The following is a 12119-nucleotide window of genomic DNA, read 5'->3' as shown; positions in this document are numbered from 1 at the left end:
CTCTTTGGAGGAGATGCAAGGCCAAGCGGTCGAGTCTACTCATCAAATGTTGAAAGCGAGCTCTCGACGAACAAAACTTTGAACATACCCAGAAAGGTCAGGTGCTAGGTGGTCACGATCGAGGTCGAACGTTCGAGGACTTGAGAGTGTGGGAAACCCTCACGCGAGACCCCAAGTTCGCGCCAGCATTTTTGGCGCGTCCTGCACAGGCATTACCCGCTCAACTACGTCAATTTCGGGATATGACCGTGCCCATAACTTTTGGGACACGAACCAGAGAAAGGAAAGACAATGTTTCAAGAAAATGTCTGGGTCAGAACACTCTTTCGTTGGCTGAGTTGCACTCCTAAGTTACACTGTGCAGATCCGAGGGAATTCCACTATTTTCTCCTCATACTACTACTCAGCTAGTAGCATGCATGTGCAGGCGAGTGTGATGTCGGCGAGACCCTAGGAACAAGATCTCGACTACTATGATCGATGCAGTAGTGCGTCAGTTAGATCTTCTCTTAGCAAAAAGTTCTACCGAGCGGAACGCCACGGGATGATTTGATCACCTGTGGTAGAGATAAAGGTCGAAGAGGTATTGGACGTTTTGTCGCGTAGCGGGCAAGAAGAAATTGGAGAAGAGTTTCATTGTTGGAGACACGATAGTTATATTTTGCCACCTCCCTCGCTATAGCTAAACACCATTGTAGTATTCGCATTGAGATTAGGCAAGTTTTTCCGTAAGTCTTTTTACGTTGGTATATTGAGAAGGGTCTCTGTTAAGATATAGACCAGCGCCGTAAGAGAAGTACTCTCGTAATGACGGCAAGGCGGGGTGTACACCGTCTTTGCGAATGGTGTAAAGAGCTCTAGGGGATTAAAGAATCGTACATGTCTTATAAGGCAGGCGGTCTACATACACGCAAATAAAAAATAAAAGGCCCCCTCCTATAGTCCATCTTTGACGAACTTATAAATGGGGCGCTGCAGCCAGTGAAAGCATCAGCCACACAAGTTCAACTGCGGAAGAGTTTGGATCGGTGACCTCCCAACGGGATGAACAAGACGACATCATCAACAATCACTGGCTGGAGCATTACGTTTACCCATCTAGGGCACCTAGAGCTAGGCCGGACAACCCTCTTACCTTACCTATGATCGAACACTAGTAAGGCCCCTCAATTCTATCGGTACGACTGCAACTCGAGTGTTTTACCACTGGGTTACGTCCTTGATAGGTCAACCACGATTGGGCGTCAATTTTGAAACAGTTTCTGGCGGAATAAAATATAAAACCTGTATTTTTTTTTATTTTTTAGTTTTGGAATCGCCTGGTTAAGGCTTGGCGTTGTGTGGCGACGCCAAGAGCGACATACTGGCCAATCATATAAGCCTATGGCTCAGCGTTATCACGTGAGCACGTGGCTACCCCCCCCTTGGCGCCCCGTCATCGGATCCCATCCGTGGACCATGAGGCCCGGGGGCACCCTACTCGATGGATGTCGATATCAAGATGATCCACGAATTGGATCCGATGGGTCGTGTGTTACGTGTGTCACACCCGGTGTGGACGTCACGTGGGTTGAGGTCAGGGACTTGATGTACTAAGGCACGGGAGTAAAGATACAGAGCGTGTCAATGTATCTACTGGTAGGGGTGTGATAATGAACGAAGTTGACTACGTAGAGTATCTGAGGCCCGGGGTAGCCACGACTATATAGACATCGAGGTTACCCAAAGGGGTAATGAATGTAATGCCAGGATATAATGCCAGTCCATTTCATCATGACATTCTTATCCCTTTCTGGTCATCACGTGCCCCTCGGCATACCTTCTGTTTGCTCTCTTGCCACAAGACCTACTTGTGACATCGTAGTATGTCATCGGATCCAGTCTGTGGACCAGCCAGAGAAGCTCTAATGACCACACTGGAGATGGTTCGTAGATTACATTCGATAAAAGACCACCGCCATCGGATCCAATCCATGGACCATGTGGCCAGGTAGGGTCGGGGACAGTGTATGGCGCTGGCCTCGATATCTAGATCGGATCCCATGATATACTCTCGAACAGTATATGACAACATGTTCAGCCGTGATACTGGGATACTCAGCTGGACAAGGATCCCACCTATGAGCTGGTCGTGAAGACGCCGAAAGGCTGTGCCAATCATATGTGCGGGGCAAGATCCCAGTTTGATAGAAATCAGAGCATTTTAACAACAATCAATGTACTACCAGTGATTGTTTGACACCTATTGTTGTTGTCGGCCAATAGTGTTGCAGATTGGGAACGGAGTGTTGTAGAATGAGTCGGCCGGTCGCCAACGATAAGGTCGACACCTGCCTGCCAGCTGGCCTGAACGTCATGAATCGTACTATTCGTCGCTATCCGTGACACGAAGTCCTGTAAGTTACCTAATTCAAGCACGATCTTCTTTAATTGACAATTCTCATTTAGATATCTGAGTTTTCCTGAACACCCAAATCCCAGGAGCCTTCTTGTGCGTCGGTATTATTAATCTCCTCTGCCTTCTCATCCTTTGATTCTCTTAAATCAGCTGAAGTATCCGTCTCAGCGCTACGATTTCGTATAGTCCTTGCCTACAAGGGGAGAGGATATCTGTTGATCAATTGAGGGCCTATCATTTACGACTAACGGGGTTATTTTGAAACATTCGCTCACCAGACTGTATCACCATTGACAGGCAACAATGGTGGACGTACACTCGTTAGATAGATATATAGACAGGTTCGATGCCACCCTCTGACCGAACAGAATCAGAGCATTCTTTGAATAAAGAGAAGTTTGACAATATCGTTTATAGTCTTTCTAGATAAAGGATACTAGCGATAAAAACAACCACTCGACGATTTTACGCGCATATCAGAGACTGTTTTCTGACGTCTGCACGTCTACAAAAAGGCTCTTGAGACATACACGACTGTTTAATCCCCCTAGGCTCTTCACAGCTACTCGCAAAGACGGTGTGCACTCTCTCTTACCGTCGTCACGAGAATACTCCCCTTACGCCGCTAGCCTATGCCTTAATAGAGACCCTTCTTAATGCGAGCAATATACTAACAACGTAGAAGGACATATGGAAGACTTGCTTAATCTCAATGCGAAGGGGACGATGGCGTTTGGCTGCAGTGGGGAGATGGCAAAATAATTTTTGAATTTTGAGCTACTGGTCCTAATGCTCCGCGTTAGGAAAAACGTTTTCGGCGGAGTATAGACACGAGAGATGCCATATAAAGAAAAAACTACTCGCGACTCACTCGGTTGTGGCAACAGGGTAACGCCGCCCTGTGTTCACCCATCGTGGGGGCCAAAAGGGCCTCGCACCTTGGTGGATCCATAACAGGTCACCTCCTCAGATGAAACTGCACCATGCGATAGACCATGCTGCATAATCAAATCGTACCTACGCTAGTAAATGGACTCCGGATGCAGAAGTAAACACTGTGCCGCATTTGGCTTCGCGAAATGGTCACCCAACGAATGTGAGACTTCTCTTGGCTAGGACCATCGATGGATTTACTGCCACAGAATTCGCCATCAGTCTGGATGACACCTCCGTTCTCAAAGAACTGCTGAAGAAAGTCGATATAGACGCAGATGTCGGTTCCTCGTTTACGGCGCTGGATGTCGCCGCACTGATTGGGAATATTGAGGCTGCGGCCCTATTGTTGCGCAATGGGCGGACATTTTAAAGCAAGACGATTTTGATTGGACTCTGCTTCATCAAGAAAACCTCCTGTCCCCGAAATTCGGGGTCGTTTCTGGGAGATATAAAAGGGAAGATTCAACTGAAGTCGTGTAGGAGATCGAGACGTCGGAGTGGACCCATTTTTATCTGATTTTCAACTACCGCCAACAAATCATAAACTTAATCTTACAGCTCAACGCAGGTTGCAGGGAAATCCGCCACCGCTCCTGGCGACGGTTTTTCCATCAATACCAATACACTGAGTACCAGATACGGCCCTCTTCAGGACTAGTAACGAAATCCTCAAGTCCTTGACTGAAGATACCTTCGATCACACCACTTTCAAAGGTGCTTCCTTATTGTAGAAGCAATGATAAACGATAAACGGAGATCCAGGATTGATGAGCCACCCCTCTTCAGCCTGCCCGTTCGGGTCCATTCAATAGCACGGGATAACAGAAGGATTGGGTGTTGCAGTTTCCGGCGTGATACCTGCAGCCTCCCTGGTAATAACCCATTCACGGACTCTTTCCAAGGGATTGTCATCGGAGGTAATGTCCGGAACAAGCCAGCCATTATCATCATCACTTTCATCGTTATCCAAGTCCAGGATTGGCCATCCAGCAGCACCAGACATTCCCACGAGACGTTGGAGAAACCATTGCATCTCTAAGAGTTCCACACTTGGCAACGGTAAATTTTCCGGGTCCTTTGTTGTGAAAGTGAATACTTCTCCAGAACGAATATCATGATGAGTTGAGCCATCGTCAATACGAGGTAAAAAATATCCTTCGACAAAATGCAAGTCTTTTGATGATTTGGGTTCCGTAAGTAAGTCAATCCAGCTGTCAATCTCGTACTTGGTCGGAACCTGCCAAAAGAGCTGAACAGTCAAGGTCTTACGATCACTTGATAGTTGCAGCGGCTTAAGTGCAAACATCCCCTTATTCCACATATTATGTGCGTCGGCCGAGAGAGAGATGAGATTGAAGCATCTATCAACACCGGTATAAGGATTTTGAGGATCTTGAAAGATTGTCCGTTTCCATTTATCGATTCGATCCCGGTTCCAGAAGAGTCGTAAAGATTGCCAAAAGTCGGGGATCCCGTTGGACGTTTTGTTTCGATCAGCTGTCGGGCGTGGATTAAGCATGCAATAGGGGAATATATGGGCAGCCTGGGGATCTGGTCTTCTCGTCAAAACGCATCGGTGATCATCACGCTCTTTGCACTATGTATATTGTTAGACAGGGGTATTCTGAGAAGTTGAACAATCTAGACTAACATTATTCACCTCTTTCACCGACCGCGACACCGATGATTTTGTACCAGAATTCAGTTTGCGCCTCTTCGGATCCTTTGGGCGTTCTGAAGCTGCCTCTGGTTCTCTGAAATTCGAATCTCGTAATTTTTGAGTCCCTATTGACAGTAAGTATGCCTATATTAAATGCCGCCCTGATTTGACCTGAAACCCTGAAAACTCACATTGCAGAGGTACAAAATACATTGAATGCTCGGAGAGAATAATGAGTTCCTGATCCGATTCGGAGATGGCTCGTAAGCGGTTCATATCGGCGAGTTGACAGCAAGCCCAGAAGGTAGAGGAGACGGGAGCGCCGTCAAGTACTTCCTTAATTTTGGTCAAGAGCTCTGTACGCTCCGGTGAGCGTATATTGTAATCCTCATCGTTGAAGTCAGATGGTGCTGCCGCCTGGGCCATTCCCCTTCGTGTTTTCTTAGGGCTCTTAGGGCTCTTGGAGGATCCCTTTCTGGATCTCTTCTTTGAAGGGGCCATTTGAAACAGTTTTGTACCTTTGAGCCGAAGCGGACTAGGAATGAAGATCGGCACGGTGGTAACTAGGCGACAAACACGTCAAGCCCTAGGGTTACATGTGGGGTCGAAACTGCCAGGCAGAAATGGTACCTTGGGTTTTCGAACCCAGACTGTGGTCGGTGGCAGAGGAAGGCGGAGCCTATAGTGGAGGCTCTATCTGTGTTCCTGTGAGGTAGGGGAGGAGCGCCAGTGGAGGGTGAAGGAGATGGAAAGAGATTCTTGTAAGTCGATGTTAAATGCGGCGAGGTGCCAAGCCTTGGCGACCGCTGCATGGGTCTGGTGTAAATCACGTGATACAAATCTTGGCGGGCGCCTTGGCTCGCCTGCTGAGCAAGGGTCTGTTGACAGAGTACAATGGGTACCAGCTCAGAAGACCCCGATACTTTCCTCAATGAGCGGCAAAGAGTTCAACTACAGAGTTGCTCTAGAAAGGAGGCGAAAGTGTCCCTATTGCTTGAAGAAGTTTTTGAAAGTCGGCTATTAGAATCGCTATATTCGCTCACACAAAGGAGAAATCTTACCCTCGCCAGTACGTCGTTTCTAAACCGGGATGATGAGAGTGATGATAAATAGCCGACTTTTTAAAGCGACAAACTCCACCAAGTAAGAACGGGTGTCGAACAAGGGAGTTATCATACACAGACTCCACCACTGAACACTGGTATAGGTTTCCATCGACAACGGTATTCCTGATGGTTGCTCCGCGAGACGACGAGACATTCACACGTCTATGAAGGAGACGTCAGGAACACAACAAGTAGATAGAGAACAGAGCATTCTCAATGCGAGCAACATACCAATGACTTAGAAAGACTCATGGAAGACTTACTCAATCTCAATACGAATGCTACGATGGCGTTTGGCTGTAGTGGGGGGTAGTGGCAGACTAACTTTTTGAATTTTGAGCTTCTGGTCCTAATGCTCCGCGTTATGCCGGCCACTCACAGAGGAAAGTCAACCGAAAAAGCATCAGGCCAATCAGCACCTTCGCAGGAAACCATTTTTTTTTTCCTTTCGCCTGCTCGGAAAACATACTGATGAAATTCAACTGTCTTACACTGCAGAAGTCATGCTCATAAATCATACATGAGCGCTACATTTTTCAGTATGGCTGCCGCAAGCGCCTCGACGACGACAATCTCAACCAAACATGCTAAAGAAACGCCATATCAACTGGATCCAGACCAGGTGCGCGACTCCTGGTCGATATTTTTTTGGGAGGGTGGGTGTCATCCACTGACCGCTTGTAGACTCTGAAAGCCTCCCGAGCCCTACTACAACACGTGCAAGCCGAGGCCAAACGTTTACAGCAGGCTTCTTCCAAGAAAAATATACTTGCGACTGATACCTCTGACTTCGATGACGACTCGATTGGACATGGAGAAGAACCCATTTGGTTGACTCTGACCACCAAACAACATATCGTCGACCAGAATCGATTAAAACCAAGCAAGATATCAGTCCCACACTCGCTCAACAAGTCCTCTGACCTTCGAATATGCCTCATCACCACGGACCCTCAAAGAGTGGTCAAAAACATCGTGGCCGACCCTGAATTTCCAGAGCGCCTCAAGTCCCGCATCGACCGAATTATCGGCTTTACAAAACTTAAGACGCGGTACAAGACTTTTGAGTCCAGGCGGCAGTTACTGTCGGAGCACGACGTATTTCTTGCCGATGATCGCATAATAAATCGCTTGCCTGCAACTCTAGGGAAGGTTTTTTACCGGGGAACGACAAAACGGCCAATTCCCATCAAGATCGCGAGTTCGAAGAAAATTGAAAAGGAAAGTCGGAAAAAACCCACGAAAGAAGAGGGTTCCGCTCCACCTGTTTCGCCGTCAGTGCTTGGGAAAGAGATTGAGAAAGCCATCGATGCTGTACCAGTCAGCCTCAAACCAGGTACACTGGTCGCCGTCCGCGTCGGGCTCGTTGCGTTCAAACCTGAGCAACTAAAAGAAAATATTACTGTCGTTGTTGAGAAGCTGATCGAAAAGCATGTCGCTAAAGGCTGGAGGAATGTTAGAGGCATTCATATCAAAGGGCAATCTTCGTTTGCTGTACCGATATGGCTTGCCGACGATCTGTGGACGGAGAGCGCGGACATCACTACTGTTGAACCAGAACGAGAGCAAGGCGATATCGAGCCGGGCCAGAAGCGTAAGAGGAATCCAGCAACAACAAAAGGGCCTCAGGCTGGCCCTCGAAAGAGAACAAAGGTGAAAGAAGACCGAGATGGAAAGCTTTCAGCAGATCGCTCGATGGCAGAATTACGAAAAACCAAACTTGCGGCACAAAAAGCACGAATATTCAAGGATGACTTGTAAAATGTCATCTGTAGAAAACCTGATGAGGCGACATCAAAAGTATATGTATGACAGCATCATGAAATAGAGTCGAAGACAATTGTAATTCTAAGGGATGGAGACAAGTCAATGGCGGCTGAGTCCGACTTCGTTTCGACAGCAGCACGTATAAATTGACTTGATATGTCTTGTTTGTTCTCTTGATGCAAGGCTGAGTCCCTTGCAAGGCTGGAGTTTAAGCGAACTCTGCAAGCATGGTTGTGTCCGGCAGACCACCGACCACATAAACTGCCCGCAAGTGAGTCCCCTGCAGCTCAAGTCGGGTGGTGCCAATGCCACTTGTGCCAGTCCAGCTGCGGTACTTTCAGGTGCGGGCTTGGCGCCATCATCGCGGGCGGGATTCACCCAAGGCAGGTCAACTCAAGGTGAAAAGAGATTGACTCCGACCCCTTAGCAGTGACCTCAGTGGCATGCAACGTACGCGCAGTGATATCTGCCATTCGATCTAGAAGGCAGAACTCCTGCAACTCTTTCACTCCCCTGCCTGTCGTCATGCGAGCGTCAGCAAACCATATCCAACACCGCGGACCATCATGGACCGCAGGCGCAAGAGTAGGACGATACGGCCTATCTAGAGACATTCAACTAACAATCTGGCGCAGGAGAGCTGCGTGACTTGAATCTGCGCGTCTGGACAGGCGCGAAGGGTACCACCGACTTGTACCTTGCATCCCATCACCGCTAATGGCAGCATAGATGTCTATGAAGTAGCAAATTCTCTCGACTCATCCCTAAAGAAAAACACCGCCTTTATCAAACGTCTCCGAACCGGCCTGTCCTCCACGGCACAAGATAACTTTCTCTCGGAGATCCGTACCCTGTCTCTGCAAAAATACCTCTCAGAGATCATCTCGGCCACCGCTGAAGGCCTGGGCCGACTAAAGACTGCAAGTGAGATAGCCACTGGAGTTGAGGTTGTCAGTGCCCTTCACCAGCGTTTTGGCCCTCAGGAATTCACCAAGCAATTGGCATGGCTCCTAGGCAAGGGCTTGACTCCTCCAGACAAGGCCCAGGTAAAACTATGGAGCGCTGAAGTGCGTGAGCGCGAAGAAAAAGAACGTCTCTCGCGCCACCGAGTTCTCCTCCGGGTTGTCACAGAGTTCTGGCTTTGTGGTATCCTCAGGAGTTTGGATGATGTGGACCGACCAGATGAGGGCTCAGTTCGTGGAAAAGACGTTTCCTCTCAGGCTGATTCCAAGCCACGACCGATTGCAAATGGCATCAAACCTGAGCCTCATCTCGAACACGAACCATTCCCTCTCGAAGTGCTTAAAGAATTGCTCGGCCACGATCCTGAACATGCAAATTTAAGTCTTGCGGTTCTCTTTGTCAAGAACTTTGCCTGGGACATTCTAGGCCTCAAACCACCTTCCGAGGAAGCCCGAAAATCGGTGGACGCTGATGGCGTGATTGTCGAGGCCACCAAGGAAGGAGCAAGTTCTAGCAATCTCAACGACGAAGATGCACCGATTATTCCACAACCTATCCGACAGCGATTCGTCAATGTGTTCGAGCGCTATTTGACAAGTGTCAAGAGTCATGTGATACGCGATCAGAGATCGTTGAGCAACCAAAGTCGACGAAATGCAGAAGCTTACGTCAAGAGCGGTGAAATCTTCGAAGACAGACAAGCGAATTTTGAGAAGCAGATGAAGGCCCAAGAAAAATTAGTTGCAAGTGCGCAGGTGCTCTGTGACGTGCTGGGACAAGAAATGCCAGATCTTGAGGAGAAAGGCCACACGGAACCCACGGCAACAGGCACTGTGGGAATGATCAAGACTGGAGACTATCTCAAAGGCTCTGGCGAGGGCGCCGGGATTTGGGAAGATGAAGAGGAGCGTCGTTTCTACGAGAACTTGGTGGACCTCAAAGGCAGAGTGCCAGGAATTCTCCTTGAGGATTCCAAAAAGAAGCCTGAATCAGATGAACGACCAGAATCTGTTAGTGCCGCGCCTGAAAGCAATGGAGGCAAGCCTTCCGAAAACGACGATCAATCAACGACCATTGCGAATAAGACTGTCGGTGCCCAGGTCGACGCCATCCTCCTCCGTCTACCAGACTTACAGACGAAAGATATGGTTGATCAAGTCGCATTGGATTTCTGTTTTCTCAACTCCAAGGCCTCTCGAAACCGCCTGATCAAGGCCATCCAAGAAGTTCCCAAAGGCCGAACTGACCTGCTGCCCTTGTACGCAAGACTGGCTGCCACTCTCGGTCAATACATGCCCGATGTCATCCAGGGTCTGATTGGGCATCTTGACGACGAATTCCGGAGCCTTCAGAGACGAAAATCCAAAGACTTTTTAGGCCAGATTCGGATGGCTAATATCCGATATCTTGCGGAGCTGACCAAATTCGGCATTGTCCCAGAGCACGTCATCTTCCACTGTTTCAAAGTCAGTCTGGATGATTTCTCCAGGATGAACATTGAGATCATCGCCCATCTGCTGGAAAATTGTGGACGATACCTCTTGCGAAACCCAGAGACATCTCCTCGAATGTCAACCTTCCTTGAGACTTTGAATCGGAAAAAAACTGCACAACACATGGGATCTCAAGAGCGAATGCTAATCGAAAATGCGCTGTATTACGTCGACCCTCCACAACGAGCCGCCATTCAACAGAAAGAACGCACTCCAATGGAGCTATTCGTTCGACAGCTTGTGTATATGGATATGACTAAACGTAATTATATGAAAGTGCTCAAGACCATCCGAAAGTTGCATTGGGAAGAAAAGGAGGTCGTCGAGATTCTAGAGAAAATCTTCAGCAAGCCTGGCAAAGTCAAATTCAGTAACATACATCTTCTCGCGGTTCTGCTCCAGGCGCTCTTTCGATATCATCAAGAATTTGCCATCAGGGTGATCGACAATGTCCTCGAACAAGTAACGCTCGGCCTTGAACAGAATGATTTCAAATTCAATCAACGAAGAGTGGCCGAAGTCAAATATCTAGGAGAGCTCTACAACTACAAGATGATCGACTCGACCGTCGTATTCGACACTTTGTACCGGATTGTGACGTTCGGTCATGAAGGGGGAACTCCTCAACCTGAGAGCTTTACACCATTTGATCCCCCCGATGAATTTTTCCGAATTCGACTGGTTTGCACAATTCTCGACACGTGTGGAATCTGTTTCGACCGAGGCAGTTCTCGAAAGAAGCTTGACTTTTTCCTCACCTTCTTTCAATATTACATGTTGACGAAGGACCCCCTTCCGATGGATATTGATTTCCTGGTGCAAGATACCTATTCCCTCGTAAGACCCAATTGGAAACTTGTCACCGATCTCGGAGAAGCCGCGAAGTTGTTCGGTGAAGCTGTGACGGCAAATTACAAACAGCAGGGCCCGGATAAAGCTGCTGAGCAAGCAGAGGATATCGAAGATTCGGGCTCTGAAGATGCGCTTGGTGAAGGAGATGCCGAACTTGAGGCTGAAATGCCGCAATCATCGGATGAGGAAGGCGAGGTAAGCAGTCTCCATTTACAGTCAGTGTTGATGGCTAACTAGAGCTAGGCCGGAGTGGAAGAAGACACAGCTGAAGAGAAAGAAGAGATCGACTCTGACGAAGAGGAGCAGATTGTCGTTCTGCGCCAAGAAGAGCAACTCGATCCTGAAGCCGAGGCAGATTTCGACCGTGCATTTGAGAAAATGATGGCCGAAAGTCTAGACTCGCGCAAGTTTGAGCGCAAGGCTCAATTTGATGTGCCATTGCCAATCCGCAAAATCCAACGATTACCAGTCGAGTCAAACGAAGATGAGCCCAGCACGGCTGTAGAATCCGAACCCAACACCATGGCCTTTTCCTTGATGACCAAGAAAGGAAATCGCCAACAAGCAAGTATTCCCTTTTGGATTTTTTGGGATGGTCGCATGGGTGAGGACGGTCTTAGGAAGATTACTAACAATCGTACAGACTAGGACGATCGAATTGCCTTCAGACTCCAGTTTTGCAATCTCTATGAAATCTCAGCAAGCGGCGGAGAGAGAAGAACAACAACGGATCAAAAACCTGGTCTTAAATTATGATCTGCATGAAGATGACTCACATGATGGTACTCCCAATGGATTTCCTTCTGGCCTTATCATGCCACCCCCTTTGAAAAGGAACCCGAATACTAACGGCCTCCCGTAAGGACCCGATCATTACAATCCTTCTCTCAGCCGTGCTGAGAAGTCGGGACGCCACGCGCCCCGAGCAAGAAGGCTAAACCTTA

General features: G+C 48.3%; 3 protein-coding genes across 3 annotated transcripts; 2 read left to right on the top strand and 1 right to left on the bottom strand.

The window, feature by feature from the left end:
- Window positions 1–4139: 4139 nt before the first annotated feature.
- On the bottom strand, window positions 4140–5495 carry Z518_06362 (uncharacterized protein; the record flags this gene model as incomplete). Its single annotated transcript, XM_013417172.1, has 3 exons — window positions 4140–4931; window positions 4986–5074; window positions 5186–5495. 3 exons carry the CDS (start codon window positions 5493–5495, stop codon window positions 4140–4142), a joined length of 1191 nt encoding a protein of 396 aa, XP_013272626.1.
- A 1146-nt stretch (window positions 5496–6641) lies between these two features.
- Window positions 6642–7861, top strand: Z518_06361 (uncharacterized protein; the record flags this gene model as incomplete). The annotated part of the gene is made up of 2 exons (XM_013417171.1): window positions 6642–6722; window positions 6785–7861. The coding sequence occupies 2 exons, from the start codon at window positions 6642–6644 to the stop codon at window positions 7859–7861; spliced, it is 1158 nt and encodes a 385-aa protein (XP_013272625.1).
- A 531-nt stretch (window positions 7862–8392) lies between these two features.
- Z518_06360 (uncharacterized protein) lies at window positions 8393–12037 on the top strand (the record flags this gene model as incomplete). The annotated part of the gene is made up of 4 exons (XM_013417170.1): window positions 8393–8452; window positions 8539–11370; window positions 11419–11779; window positions 11844–12037. 4 exons carry the CDS (start codon window positions 8393–8395, stop codon window positions 12035–12037), a joined length of 3447 nt encoding a protein of 1148 aa, XP_013272624.1.
- Window positions 12038–12119: the final 82 nt, after the last annotated feature.

The sequence above is a fragment of the Rhinocladiella mackenziei genome (genome assembly GCF_000835555.1).
Source record: "Rhinocladiella mackenziei CBS 650.93 unplaced genomic scaffold supercont1.4, whole genome shotgun sequence".
NCBI lineage: Eukaryota > Fungi > Ascomycota > Eurotiomycetes > Chaetothyriales > Herpotrichiellaceae > Rhinocladiella > Rhinocladiella mackenziei.
This window is presented reverse-complemented; position numbering and strand designations above follow the sequence as displayed.